The sequence below is a fragment of the Rhopalosiphum padi genome, chromosome 1 (genome assembly GCF_020882245.1).
Source record: "Rhopalosiphum padi isolate XX-2018 chromosome 1, ASM2088224v1, whole genome shotgun sequence".
NCBI lineage: Eukaryota > Metazoa > Arthropoda > Insecta > Hemiptera > Aphididae > Rhopalosiphum > Rhopalosiphum padi.
In genome coordinates, this window is record NC_083597.1 from 64,352,265 (window position 1) to 64,366,809 (window position 14,545).

Below are 14,545 nucleotides of genomic sequence, written 5' to 3' on the forward strand. Positions count from 1 at the left end.
TGATTATCAACCGCACCGTAGTTTGTTACAATAAAAGACGATACGAAAATTATAATATTAATCTTCAACTGAAATCGACCAATGTTGTTTTACATTCTGAACGGAGTGATATGATTTTATTTACCAATCAGACGCATTAAATCTATATCGGGTCCATAACAGGGTGCAGTATGTTAGGTGGCTAAGATGATTTACTTAAAGCTCGATATAGTAATCGACAAATGTAGGGAAAAGGTTAGGGCACACTTATAATATTACGCTAACGCTAAGTGATGATAATGATTTTGAAAAATATTAATTTGCATAATTATTAATTTTAACATATTATTTATATAAAATAATTATATATGTTAAAATTAAAAATAGAATTCAAAATTATAAAAAAATAATTGTCTGACTTATCTACAAGTAAGTGTAATACCGCCCGATACCGACTTTAATTATCTATTTCAAATTTCAGATATTTTAATAAAAATAATACCAGGACAATATGTGATGCTCCTAGATCCGTGTTTGTGTAGATCAGCATTTCTCAGCCTGTGGTACGCATACCTTTGGGGGTACGTAAGAAGGTATGAGGGGGTACGTGAAAAAAACTTATTTCATAATATCTTATTTGTATTGTGTATTTGTGTGTGAATATACGATAAATTGGCATTTGGGGGTACGTAAACTGTAAAGCAGTGGTGATAGGTCAAGGGGTACATGAAAAAAGGTTGAGAAACGCTGGTGTAGGCGGTAGGCCTTTACCTTATATCATCGACTGGGTTCCATAATTTATGTTGTACAGACTAGGTTAGAAATATGCCATTAGCGCCGTTGATAACTGATAAGACGTCTGGGTTATTCGACTTCAATCTCACTGACTGGCGCCACGGCATGACGACCGGACAGCTACAGCTGCGCGCGCATTCGGTTATTGATATCCAGTGGGTTTCGAATAGTATACGTAACATAATCCGATAACAGGTATCTTTATCGCTTAATCTATTAGTGGTATATTAATATGTTATTTTGAAGTTGCGTTGTTACGTATTTACAACTTACGTAACAGACTAAAGTAATAACAAATTAACAATCATAACATAATAATAATAATCAGTCGACGACAGACGACTGTTTGTCACTGGTGTCTGTTGAGTGTTGAGGAAAGTTATTACATTCTAGTGTTTATTTTATTATTGTTTGTTATTTTCAGCCGGTGTCGTTTCCATTGTCGAATAACAATGCGGTGTCTTATGGTGTTTGACAATTTAAACGACATCGTGTTCATGAAATGTGACACGAAATTCTGCAAACACATTCGGAAAATCGGAATTACGCAGGACCTTATAAAACCAACAGAGGTACACCTTTTTTCCCAATTTTTACTTATCAGTATTGATATTTGTTTTATATCTAGTTGATGTAGACCCTAGACAGTAGTGTTGTACTTTTGTTTTCATTTAATATTGCTGGTGTAAAATATTATTTTTGCACTATTAAATAGTTTACTTAATTGTTATTATTACCAATTACTAATTAGTTTATTCTAAGTTCATGTAACCCAACAAATGATTACTGAACAAAGTCCTTTCAATAGTATTGTCTTTTTTTTAACAATAGGTATTTTAATACACATTTACCTACTATTGCAATAAAATATGATATTGTGTTCTATCATCTGTTTTTAAGAATGAAAATGAAAACTGTGAAAGAATTGATCCAGATCTAATACTTCAGATTTTTTCACCGATGGTTACATCTCAGAGAATTATGAATTGTCATTTTTCAAATCGGTATACCTCAATGCAATGTCAAAATGGAACAAATATTGTTTTTGATGAGGTAAATAAATAAATTATACCCAGGATAAATATATATATGCATGTTAAGTATTGGTATATATTTAAATGCTGTTTTATTTATTACCAGTACTTAGGTCATTTGTTCATTTATATTAGTGACAAGGAGGTGTCTTGGCAACAAAAAGTACTTAGCGTATCAATTTTATTTATAAAAAGAATTTGTGGTTCTGATGTTTCATTGTAAGTTTGAAGTATTCAAATATGTTATATGTTTATTGTATTATATACCTATTATGTTTTTTAGATTGAAATATAGTCGTCGTCGCCGTTTCCTGGTTTCTAAGCTTTTAGATGTTTGGTTAAAACGTTCTAGTGAAGAACAGTGTGTATTAATTGAAGCTGTTGAACAACTGACTGTCAGTGCAGAACTTTCTACAGCTGCATTAACAGCTGCTAAAACTGCAGCTGAGAAAATGAAAACAAAATCTGCCTTTTCTAGGGTCCATGTACTTATAATGGTTCGACAAAAATTTTTGACTTTGTATTCTAGGTAATTATTATATCAAGTAACTATTTAAGCCTTAAAATTGTATTGTTATTTTTAATTTGTTGATCTTAGTCGTAATGCAACTGATCTGACTGCGGGTGATACATTATTTTTAGCACTCTTAGCAGAGGCTATACAATCGGTTGATTCAGAACCCAAGGATAAATCAGATCTTGATGTAATTATTGTGGAAAAAGACGATTCACTGCAGCTAGAAAATAGTAAGAAATATCTAAATTCCTATACAAAAATAAAGTACTAAGTTAACCTTAGATTATAACAAATTGAGTCATAGCATATTTTCCTCGTATTATAGTTTCAAAGTAAATAGGTATAAGCGACAAGTCATCTTTCTTCTGATTATTGATAGTGAAAAATTATGTAGTCAGCACAGAATAAATTTAATTTATAATTAATTTATTAGTTGTTAAAAAAATAATTTAATTTAATTTATTTTATGATCATAGTATAATGTAATAATCAATAATAATGTATACTAACTGACTACAATTATTGTTAAAAATTATATCATAGCTTAATATTTAGCTTCTTTAACTAATAAATTAATATTATTTTTTCTTTTAAATACCATCTTAGTTAATTTGTATTATAATATATTCAGTTGATTAACATATTTTATGTACATCCAATGAGATATTTATTAATTTTCTTTGAGTTTAATAATGAACATGAATATAATTACTTTTTATATTAAACAGAAGTTTATAGACTGAGTTAATTAGGCTAACTTAATCTTTTAATAATTATTGAATACCATTAAAAATTTGAATTAAATATTAAAAATGTAGAACATAATATTATTTTGTATTAATCAAGGTTAATAGATCTTTGGTTTCAGGCCATGTACATTTTGACTTATCATTTTTTATCAATTAAAATAATTAAATATGTATTATTTCTTTTATGCATGCATCACTTATTTCTCTAATTCATAAACTTGCTGCTTATAATATGCATTTCATAAAATAGAGAAATGTATCCAACTATAGTAAATGTAGTCGATATTTTACACAGTTAAAAATTAAAAGTAAATACTTCATTTATGTTCTATTTAGATACCCCACTGCCACGAAACAAAATTAACAGCTTACTGATTCTTTTGGGTCAAAATGGGTTAAAATTAAATGCTGTACATGTATCATACATTACTGATGGTGTTCCATTATTTATCATTCATGAGGTAATATTGAATTTACACAAATATTAGTTTAATTAAATATTGTTTTTTTTATTAATTAATAATTATTACTATTGTGTATTTATTTTAGATTGGCAATGATGTTTTTAATACTAGTGTAATCGATTCATTAACATCATTTTGCACAATACAAGAAATCCAAATTCGAGGAACTATAGATCGCGAAGCACTTAAAATTGCTTATGATACAGTAGATAGTTCCATGAAAAAAATTATTGATTTATTTAAAAAGAAAAATGCTCCATTTGCTCCAACTCGAAGTGTACTTGCTATAATTACCACTTTAGCTACTAGATGGGAGCCACTGAAAAAGTATTGACATTTTCATGATTTTATTTTAGTAATGAGCAATAGCCAATAAGTTACATAAATTTAATTCTAATTTTTAGGAAATACATAGAGTACTTTAAAAATAATGATAGTTCATCATTAATTGCTATAGAATCGAGCAACATGAATATTATATGTAGTCTAAAAGATCTGCATCATCATTGTATGCTCAATGAATCATTGATTGATAATTATACAAAAGAGGCAGTGAGTGAAGCATCTGCAATGGTTGCTGTAATGCTACGTGATTATACATCATTTTTTGAAGTGAAAGCGATGAACAATTTTACAATGAGATCATATCCTTTTAAATTAAGTAACAAAATATTGAACTGTTTTGGTAAATAATTTGAATGGCATAGAAGAAAAATACTGTATTATATTCTTATCATTACATTATTTGTTTATTTTTAATTTTATTCCGAACATGTGTTGTTATGTATTGGAAATTTTCTTTAATTCAATTTTTTTTACAAGGTCGACATTGAATATTAATAAATATTTAGAAGAATTCCCAGGTCTAGTACATTTCATTTATGTAGATCGAATGTCTCATCGAATGATAGCTCCAGGGTTGGAGTTTGCATCACAAGAAACACTTGAACTCACTAAAAAAAAGGTAAAAAGAATAAGTTATTTCATGAATTATCTAAATAGGTATGTATATTTTTATTTGTTTGTTCAACCATTAAAAAATTAAAAAAATATTGTAACATTTTGCTTTACTTAGGTATGGTCCATGATTGATTTTAGTAGACAGCATTTAAGAGATGGACATTTTATTGTTCTATGGAAAGATAACACTTTTACATATTCCTATTTCTTGTGGTTTGAGGATCAATCAGTAAGTAGTTTTCAAATAAATTTTAAAAATGTTTTATTCTAGTATGAAAAATTGATACCTTCTTGTTATTCAAGAATACTGCTTAATTCTAGAAAAAGCTATTTTTGTAATTACTGTCCAAGACTACCTCAATGGTGTACCACAATTATAATGTATCCCATTTTTTTATCAAGTATAAATGAAGAAACCAGTAGCATAGCTAAGCAATAGCAGATTAAGCAATTTGCTACCTACAAGCAGGACATTTACCACCTTCTCAAATTATAATATAATATTACAAATATATTTTATATTTTAAGTGCAGCAAAATTTGCCACTTAAATCACCTGATTACTTTGCATGAAGGGTAACCTGGCTCTGTAACTAAGATTTTTTCAATGGAGAAGTCAATAATTGTACATTTATGCTTATTATATTATATATTATGTACCTTAATGCCACTAAAATACTAAGCTTTCCTGCTCCCTACAACATATCTCTTTAAATTGTGTCTACAGAAAAACTATGTTTTACAGAAGATAAAATAATTAATAATTATAATAATTTTTTTTATTTTATCATAATATAGTTATTAAGTTATGATAAAAAATGTAATATATTTTACTTATATAATTAATATCATACATACTGAGTGATTATTTTATCAAATAACACTCATTATTTAAATTCTCATTGATTTATTAATTTGTTCAAATTACCTGTGAGTTTATTAAAACCAATTTTATATTAACTTAATAATTAATTTTTATAATTAAATGTAATATGACAGATGCAGTTGTATCTCAATTACAAACATGTGGGATATATTTTCAAAAATATTATTGTGCAAATCTCTAGGTTAAATGTCTCTAAATATATTGATATAATTTTTAAATCTGATTACCATGTCTTTCAATCTTTGATCAGAATCATTTTTTTTTTATGTACAATGATATCATTAAATTTAAATTTTCTTTTTGGAGAATTAAATTTTTAAATGTATATAAACTGAATGAATTCATATCAATTGATGATTAATATATATAGGTAATTACTGTTATGGCCATTTTTGTAGGTTAAAGAGAATTTTATTTTAGATTTTAGGTCATAAATGCATATTTTTTAGGAAATTAATACCAGGTCCTATCTTGACTATAAATTTTAATTTTAGGGTACATCATTAAAGCCAAGAGTTCAACCTACAGCTTCAGAGTTATTTCCCGGAATAATAAATGGTGATTACTATGAGTGAGTGCAAATTTCCAAAATGGTTTTTTCTGTTAAAGTTTTATTAAGTGAATTGTTGCTTTTAGGAAGCTTATAGAACAATGTTTTCCAAGAATGCCAAAAGGAAAAGTGCGTTGTTTTGAACTATTCTGTGTGCACTTGGGTCTGGCGACTGCTTCCTGTGTGTTAGAACATTCTCGAAGATTATCAGCAACTGTATGGGAAGTAACTGGAAGACCTAGTAATCTTCTAGATTTGTTTTAAACTGTGTTTTATTTAAATGTTCATTCCATTTTTTTTATATACATACATATATTATACAATTAACATTCTGTTTTTATTGATCTCATAATATTATGATGTCGCTTAAACCATTTTTATTTAAATATCTATTATTTATTAATTGTTTGCTTATTATTTGTATTATTTTATGTTATGATTTATTTTAAATGTTATATTATTATTTATAGATTTACTGGATAACAATATTATTATTGCTACTTAATAATGAACTTTAAACTTTGAATCTAAACCATTTTTATGTGCCAATGTTTTTGCCAAAAATTGAATAAGCATTATATAAGTATTTTTACTGTTGTGTATTATAATAATTGTAAACTTTGTCTGGAAAATAAAATAATAATAATATTATTACATTTATAGTTTTGGTGAATGTATTTTGTAAGGATCCTCTGTATAATATTTTATAAAGACATTAGAATATTCCTCATAACTGCGTTGTAATTTTGAATGTTTAGTATCGATATACTAATTACTATTTTAAACTAATTTTAAGTAACATCGAGAGCTGTAAATTAAAACAATAATCGGTACTCGGTATTTAAAAACGTTATAGTTAACAATACAGTACAGGTCATTACAATGTACCTACAAGGTACCAAGAAAACATGAAGATACAATTATTTTTATTATTAAAAAGATATAAAATAAAATAATAATAAAAAATGTTTAAAAAGAAAAATAATATGAATACAAAAATCAAAAGCCTCGAATAGTCAAATATAACTGCTCTCCTCACATTTGCTTATTAATACATAATACTTTATTATACTATTATACATATAATACATGAATATATTGTAAAAGTAAAAGTAAAAAAAACAAGTTTATTGAAAAATAAATATCTAAGTGTTGAAATTTGTTTTACAATAATTTAAGGAGCAGCAAATACATTTAAAAAATCAGAAATATTGTTTTTATAAGTTTTCCATGAAACCATATAATTATTATTGTTAATAGTTAGTATACCCAATAGTTTGTGATATAACCCACCTCATCTTCAATTGCCCCAGCCTTTCACTTCAACGTAACTACCTATTATCCCTTTTTGACACTTCCAACATCCCTTTCAACGCCAAATATATCCTCTCTTGTCAACAAATAAAACATCATTTATAACTTATTATCTTTTTTTAACCATACAGGCTTTAATTTAAGTTCATCTTGTTCTTTTTTTTTTGTAAATAATTCTTATATTATTACTCATGTTTTAATCTTGCTTGTTAACATTTAACTGTTGAAACTAATTGTAAATAACAAAGTTAAAAAAAAAAAAGAATAGTTAGTACAAGTTTGATAAAAAGAAAAAATGCATAAAATATATCATAGGTATCATAATACCATTATATGATATACTATTCAACTGAAAATTAACAAATATTGAAACAAAATAATTTGTTTTGCCAACTATTATTGTGTTTGTGTATGATGTCACATGTGTGATGAGAAATGATATAATATTATAATATCATAATATCTTGCGGTCTAAAATAGTTATCAACCGGGGCAATGAATAGACAATATTAATAATCCTTTGCTTTAAATACCAAATTTTTTTTTCGTTTACATACTTATCAATAATATTATTCTAATATCCGCTTAATCGTTGTATGATGTTAACTGGAACTGAGGCTCAATAGCATCCGCCACTCTTTTCATTTATATGCTATGACTACTACCTATGTCACATTTAATGAACTGATTTGAACAGTATTCCAATAATAATTACCATATTATGTTCTATCCACTTTACCACTCATGTTACAGCTAGTATTATATTTGGTTTACATGCAATTACTCGCAAAAGTCGCATAGTGGCCTAGCATAGTTGGCCAACAGAATAGGCGACGGACAATATTCGAAGATGTTTGGTTGCCGAATGGTTGGGGTTTGACAGTACGATCATTGCCATTCGCCAAGCAGTTTACATATTGGCTATTGCAGCATTTTCTCCTTGTGTTACAGTCATCCTGTTCGACGATGTCGACTTACGAACGACCGGTATACAATATGTGATGGCAATGCAAATTACATACCAAGACGAATGGTGAATTGTTGGGCGGCTACACATTTTACGCACCAAAACGATTTATGATTTTAAGTGTACCAATACATTCGTCACTGAATCAACACTAACTAATTTATAGTTATGACTTATATTTATGAATATTATCATTTATTTTTTTAATACTTATAAAACTTTTAAACGATTATAATCTTCTAACTAAAAAGAATATTATTAGTAGTTACCTATAAGACCTAACATTCTTTTTCAAAAGACTTTTAACTAAAAATATCCATTCAGCTATATATAACTATGTTCTCGACTAATGGTATACTACACCGAGTGTCAAGTTAAATCAGCTGCAGATAGTATGTTAAAACTTAAAATACTTCGATTAGACATTATAATATATTATTATCATTAATGTGTTGCTCTACGCGCATAAATGTAGTGAAATTGTCTGTATAATGCGCCGGACAAACCGAGTAATGCGATACACATAATTTATATTATTTAATTATTTGATCCTTTTAGCTTTAAATACAGGCATTATTAGCTATAGATAGTTACCATCATTGATTATAAATAGTATAGTTTTTCTCCTTGGCTGAAAATTGCCACGAGCACGTTTAATTATATGTGCGTTTTGATCTTAACGTACGGGTACGGCGAAAGGATGTATATAATATAGTTTGCGACGACGGCGAATGAACGTGTAAATTATACTGCAGACAGGACACTGCCGTCGGGATTCGAAGACGTAAAAAATGTACAGGTAGTCTGCGGACAGCTACCGCACAGGTTCTGATACTGTGTAACCATCGTCCTGTCTGTAACGCTGTTTGTATCCGGTCGCCGTCGATCTCGCTCACCTGCACAGGCTGCACCCGCCTGCACCGTACCCGGAAACAGCAACTGAGTCGACACTGCATGCTGACATTTTTATTCCAACCAACTCACCCCGTACCGTCTTTGCCATCAATACGTCGTCGCTAACGTAGTCATCACTATTGGGTCCGAGTCGTGGTCCGCGCGTGTACCAATAGCCGCTGTATGGTCCGTCACGCTGCGATAGCGATAGCAACCGCGATAGCGTCGCGGTAATCCAAACATAGGCCAATCAAAAAGACGTGGAAATCCAAACGGCTTCAAGTGTACATCTCCACCGTTTTATTAAAATGTACTTATGTGTGACCAATAAAATAATAATCATAACGATTATTACGACTGCATATCACACATGTGCGTCGTTACATCACAGAATTAATTAATAATTAATTATTAATTCTGTGGTTACATTCTAAACGTCGATAACGATTGTTAACCGCGTGTCATACTTATTTATATTAATCGTTAGTTTATTATAACGATTTCATTTTTGTTGTATATTTGCAGATTTCTCTATCGGCGAAGACAGATCTGTTCCGTATGCGAATTGTTGAAGTGCATCACGAGGTCTGCTCATGCGCACAGTCAACACGCACATTCTATATTCAGTCCATCCCATAATCATATATTTTGTGTAGAATATAAATAAACAATGCTAGATATACTTGCACAATCATAAGCATGCACACGGCGGGGCTCGGCCGGAAATGTTTAGGGACACAGACACACAGTACAATCGGATGATACTGCATAGGCGTAACTAGAGCTCTATTTCTGGGTAGGTAGGCTAAATTGATATCAGTAACCTGTGACTCGTGAGGGCTTTGCCTCTACAGTCTACACTACTAGTATTGATAACATATTAAAATATAAAACTGGGTGAGCTACTGACAAAAAGCCCCCCCTTGTTGCGCCTATGTGATACTGTCATACATTTAATATTATAATAAAAAAAATATATATATTATGTGGTTTATTTCGTAAACTTATATATGTTTAACATAATCCTATTGGCTTTTGTTTGTTGAGTACTCTATATTTTTTTCATTTATACAATTTTCTTTTTCGGCATATTTTTGTTTATGTGTGACTTATTAGTTCTTATTTTTATGTAGGTACATATTTACTTAAAATAATTTGAGAATTTCAATAACTACTATTGAAATATTATACTAACATGTATATGAAAATGAAATGTGTGATGATATTTTAATTTTTTAAGACAGTATCATCAGTTTGATAACTATTATAATACCTTTTATAATGTACCTGTTTTCCACCGTGTACGAGTACATACGTACATTTTTTTACAGTGTAGAAACTTACACATCACACATATATATATATAGGAACATAAGGCGGAACTAGAAATTTTCATAAGACTGTGTCACTCATGAGAGTCATTTTGCACCTATCATATCCAAAGAAAAGGGGGAGGGCGATAGGAAGCACAAATGTTTTTTATTGCAATAAAAATGTATAACATATAAGTAATGTATTTTATTACATTTATTTAAATTAATATGTTCTTAGCAAATGCATTTGCATTTTATACATGTATACGGAGCCAATTAGCCTGAGCTTTGACCCAGTTGGCCCAGGCCGTAGTTTCGCCCATCTGTAGGAATTAATGTATGTAATTTTTTACTTGCCACTCTCGTGTAAGACCTTACGATTCCCCACTTATGTAAAAAAAATATTAAATTATTAAAAAAAATGCATCATATTATACACAAATATAATAAGTAATACATAATATATAAGTAATATAAACAAATAAATATCGAAATCGAACGATACATTTAATAAGAAGGTATTAATTTTTGTTTAAATCTATATAATTTTAATTTTGTCTTAGCACTGCATTCGCCAATTTCCAGATAACTAGTGTTGAATTTATATGCGTCTGGCTATAATGTTTTAGCGTCTAAAGAAATAAGTGAAGCTGCTGCAGGTGCTAAATAATTATTAATCATATTGTATTAGGAGTTTAGAGAGTTAAAACTTGTTGCCTGTTGGGTACCTAAACTTATCGGATTTTGTATTAAAATCCTGGTAAAAATGTAATGGCCATAACCCGGGTTACGAGTTTTGCGTTCAAAACCAAGAGTAATTGTGTATGTGTTACGAATACGAGATAGATACCAAAATGGATCACATTGTTTTGCGCTCAAAACCTGATAAAATTATCTATGAGTTTCTTATCAGAAACTGGTTAAAATTTGCGAGTAGTGTGAATAAGGCGCTGCAACGTGAAATTTGAAAGGTCGATAGTTCAAAACCGTACATGCAAGTTTTTATTTGTGAAATATTATTTATAGAAAAAAAACTGCCATTTGAAAAGAAAAGTTATTACGTTACATAAAAGATAATATCCTTCCTCCGGTTACTATTATTTAAATTCAACACTTTTCTAATTTTATTCTAAAACTAATAACTATATAAATATTATTAAACAATAATGAATATACAATAATATAATATATAAATCAATAGGTAGTAAATATAAATAATATGTTTATGATTATGGTAATACTTTATTGTAAATATTTATATTAGACAGACAGCTATTATTGTAGTGAACTATTAAAATTAAAATACTCTAGAGTTTTTAATCTATAATAGTACAGCGATTGACATAAATAAATATTACGATTACCATTGATTATAAATGGTGTATAAATGTTTTACGGATCACAGACTGGTCAGCTCTCAGCTGATCCGCCTGATCTAATATAATATATAGCTATAAATAATATTAAAAAAAACTTCTCTACTAAACGTTCACGAGTGTCGCACGCTCGGTTATAGACGCGCCTCTGCATGGCGACCAGCCGAACGACACCCGCCTTTTACCATCGCGGGGCCCGGCGCGGCGACGGCGACTAGGTGGCTAGTGGTACCGCCGGTACCGGAGTGGACAACGATGCTTCCGTAACGACGCACCAATAGCAGTTATGGCAATAGTTACTAATTTACGAGAGCTCGACAATTAATCGTTACGGAACAATGCGAACGGCTGCTTGAGTGACAGGAAACGTCATATACGCTATAGTTAGAGCGAGACTGCATGTACTGCATTGCACGTACAAAGGTAACAACAAACAGTAGAGAAGTTGGCGTGCGGCGATGAAACAACCGGCGAAATAGCCGGACAACAATGATAAAAATATTAAAAACTTTCTGAAGCATCTAACACCGAGTAGGTTGCCATGAAGTGGTCACTTAGTGGTGGCACACTCGGACGCACGTCAACATAAAAACGGCCTGGTGTAGTGGTATATACGACGTTTACGCGTCGCAACGCGGGCGGAGGCTGACTAACGGCCAAACGTAATCGGACTAATCGGAGACGCATAAAAATAATACAGCAACTGATAAAGAAGCCGATCCAAATCGCAAATGGTATTTTTCGATCGTACAAAAATACAATGTCGGTGTCGGAGACGTATCACCAAGATATTGCGTAAAAGTAAAAAAATAAAAATAAATCAAATATCGTGTGATATGGGATTACGGGAACTCACAACCAATGGTCAGCATATGTCTTCGAATGCTGCAGTGACGACGTCCAGTTGCGATGGCACGAGTGCACGACGGTACTAAACGAGATCCATATGAACATATGTCCATATATATTAAATATATCCTGACTGTGGCTGTGGTGACGATATACATTTATTTATTATATATCAAATATTGCAGTGACATAATATTACATCACTGACATCGTGTCATGGACTAAACGGGGCACATTAATTTGCATCGGCATCGGCATGCGGTCGGAATAATGCTGTGTATACATTATGCATATAAATCTGAGGTGCTCCACCGGTCGGTAATTTGATTAGGATTGCCGTTGACCACCGTAACGTTGACCTGTGAAAAATTTCCGCCGCCGTCGTATCACCGTAATATATTTGGTATAATTGGTATTGTAGTCGGGCGTCATCGTTAACCGCGCTTTTACAGCTAACCACCACGCCGCCAAAGTCTTTGGGTGGCCTTTTGGTAGCAGACTATTTTATTTTTAATTTTAGCTAGAAATTTGTACGAAAGTATTATTAAATTCTAATATTTAATACTATACATTACTATATTAATAACGACTTTGATTTGTAAGACTAGACTATACTATCGCATTCAGTTCCAATATCAACTTACACCCGCTGACGATTTTGACGACATTCCAATTTTAACGTAATTTGTGTACTATCTACTATGGCACAGACACACTTTAAACTTAAAGTATTAATTTTGGTATGCAAACACTTAATTACCCATCTAAATACTTAAAATTGGGTGTGTAAACTGCGACAAAAAATAAATTAACATTATACAATCTGCGACAATTTACTTTATAAATAGGTACAATAAAATAAATAGATACTATGTACATACCAATACAATTACATATATATAGGTATATAGGTACATGCATCATATATACCTATGTGTTATTATGTAAATATATCATTTAATTAATATGTGATGTTGGAGACAAATTTGTAAGGATAATCTTAAAACTTAATAATAAATTTGAGTTTAAGTCACTTTTAACACAATATACTAAATATCGGCTCCTTCACAAGTAAAATATCACAAGTTAGGTTAGTACGTGCCGTGTCGTGTAATATTGTATTTAAAGTGGAACTTACAAAAATGTTTAGCCAAAACGGCTATCAATTATTGGTGCTAAACAATTTTAAATTTAAATATAATTCCAAAATAAGCGTTTATTCAACATAGATTTGTTCAATACTCAAAGAAAACATGCAGAGCCAAATTAGTCTTAAACAACGAAAATATTACTCTACAAAAAAAAATCATTATTGGTATATAATCTATAGCTATACCATAACATATATATCTAGGGTATATGTGTTATCGTATCGGTTATATATCTATACATAAAATAAATTGTCGCAGATTGTATAATGTTAATTTTTTTTGGTGCAGTTTACATATCGACCTTTAGAAAAGGTATAATTTTGTTACAGTTTACCATTTCCTATAAAATTACGTTGTTAATAATATTTTTGTTACAAAGGTGTTTCACACAAACAATAATACAATTTGTGAATACAAAAAAGGCATATGTCTATTCTATACAATATACATTTGCAATACTAATGCGTGGACGCGTGGTTGAATCCTTGTAAATATATTATGTATAAATTTCCTTGACAGTTCATTTTTGTTCATACAAATCGAAGTTAAATACAAATGTATAATGAAAAAAAACTATATAATATTTATAAACTATTTCATAGGTTGGGATAAAGATAGGAAAAATTATACGACATAAAATATTTACTAGGAAGTAGTTCCTATCAACTAGGTAGTAACTACAATATAATAAACAATGTTACGAATTAAATACTTTAATAACAAGTGTTTTTTTTGAATAGTTCTTAAA

General features: G+C 29.9%; 1 protein-coding gene across 3 annotated transcripts; it reads left to right on the forward strand.

The window, feature by feature from the left end:
• Positions 1 to 866: 866 nt before the first annotated feature.
• LOC132917165 (BLOC-3 complex member HPS1) lies at positions 867 to 6,587 on the forward strand. Of its 3 annotated transcripts, none has more exons than XM_060977768.1 (13): positions 867 to 969; positions 1,199 to 1,346; positions 1,675 to 1,827; positions 1,915 to 2,027; positions 2,092 to 2,337; positions 2,407 to 2,555; positions 3,411 to 3,535; positions 3,624 to 3,865; positions 3,943 to 4,181; positions 4,357 to 4,502; positions 4,614 to 4,727; positions 5,878 to 5,954; positions 6,020 to 6,587. In XM_060977768.1, the coding sequence occupies exons 2-13, from the start codon at positions 1,227 to 1,229 to the stop codon at positions 6,195 to 6,197; spliced, it is 1,902 nt and encodes a 633-aa protein (XP_060833751.1). In that variant the 5' UTR covers positions 867 to 969; positions 1,199 to 1,226; the 3' UTR covers positions 6,198 to 6,587. The 3 variants fall into 3 exon arrangements, with proteins under 3 accessions (XP_060833751.1, XP_060833752.1, XP_060833753.1); XM_060977769.1 differs by lacking the exon at positions 867 to 969 and adding an exon at positions 980 to 1,060; XM_060977770.1 differs by lacking the exon at positions 867 to 969 and having other exon boundaries at positions 992 to 1,346; positions 1,944 to 2,027.
• Positions 6,588 to 14,545: the final 7,958 nt, after the last annotated feature.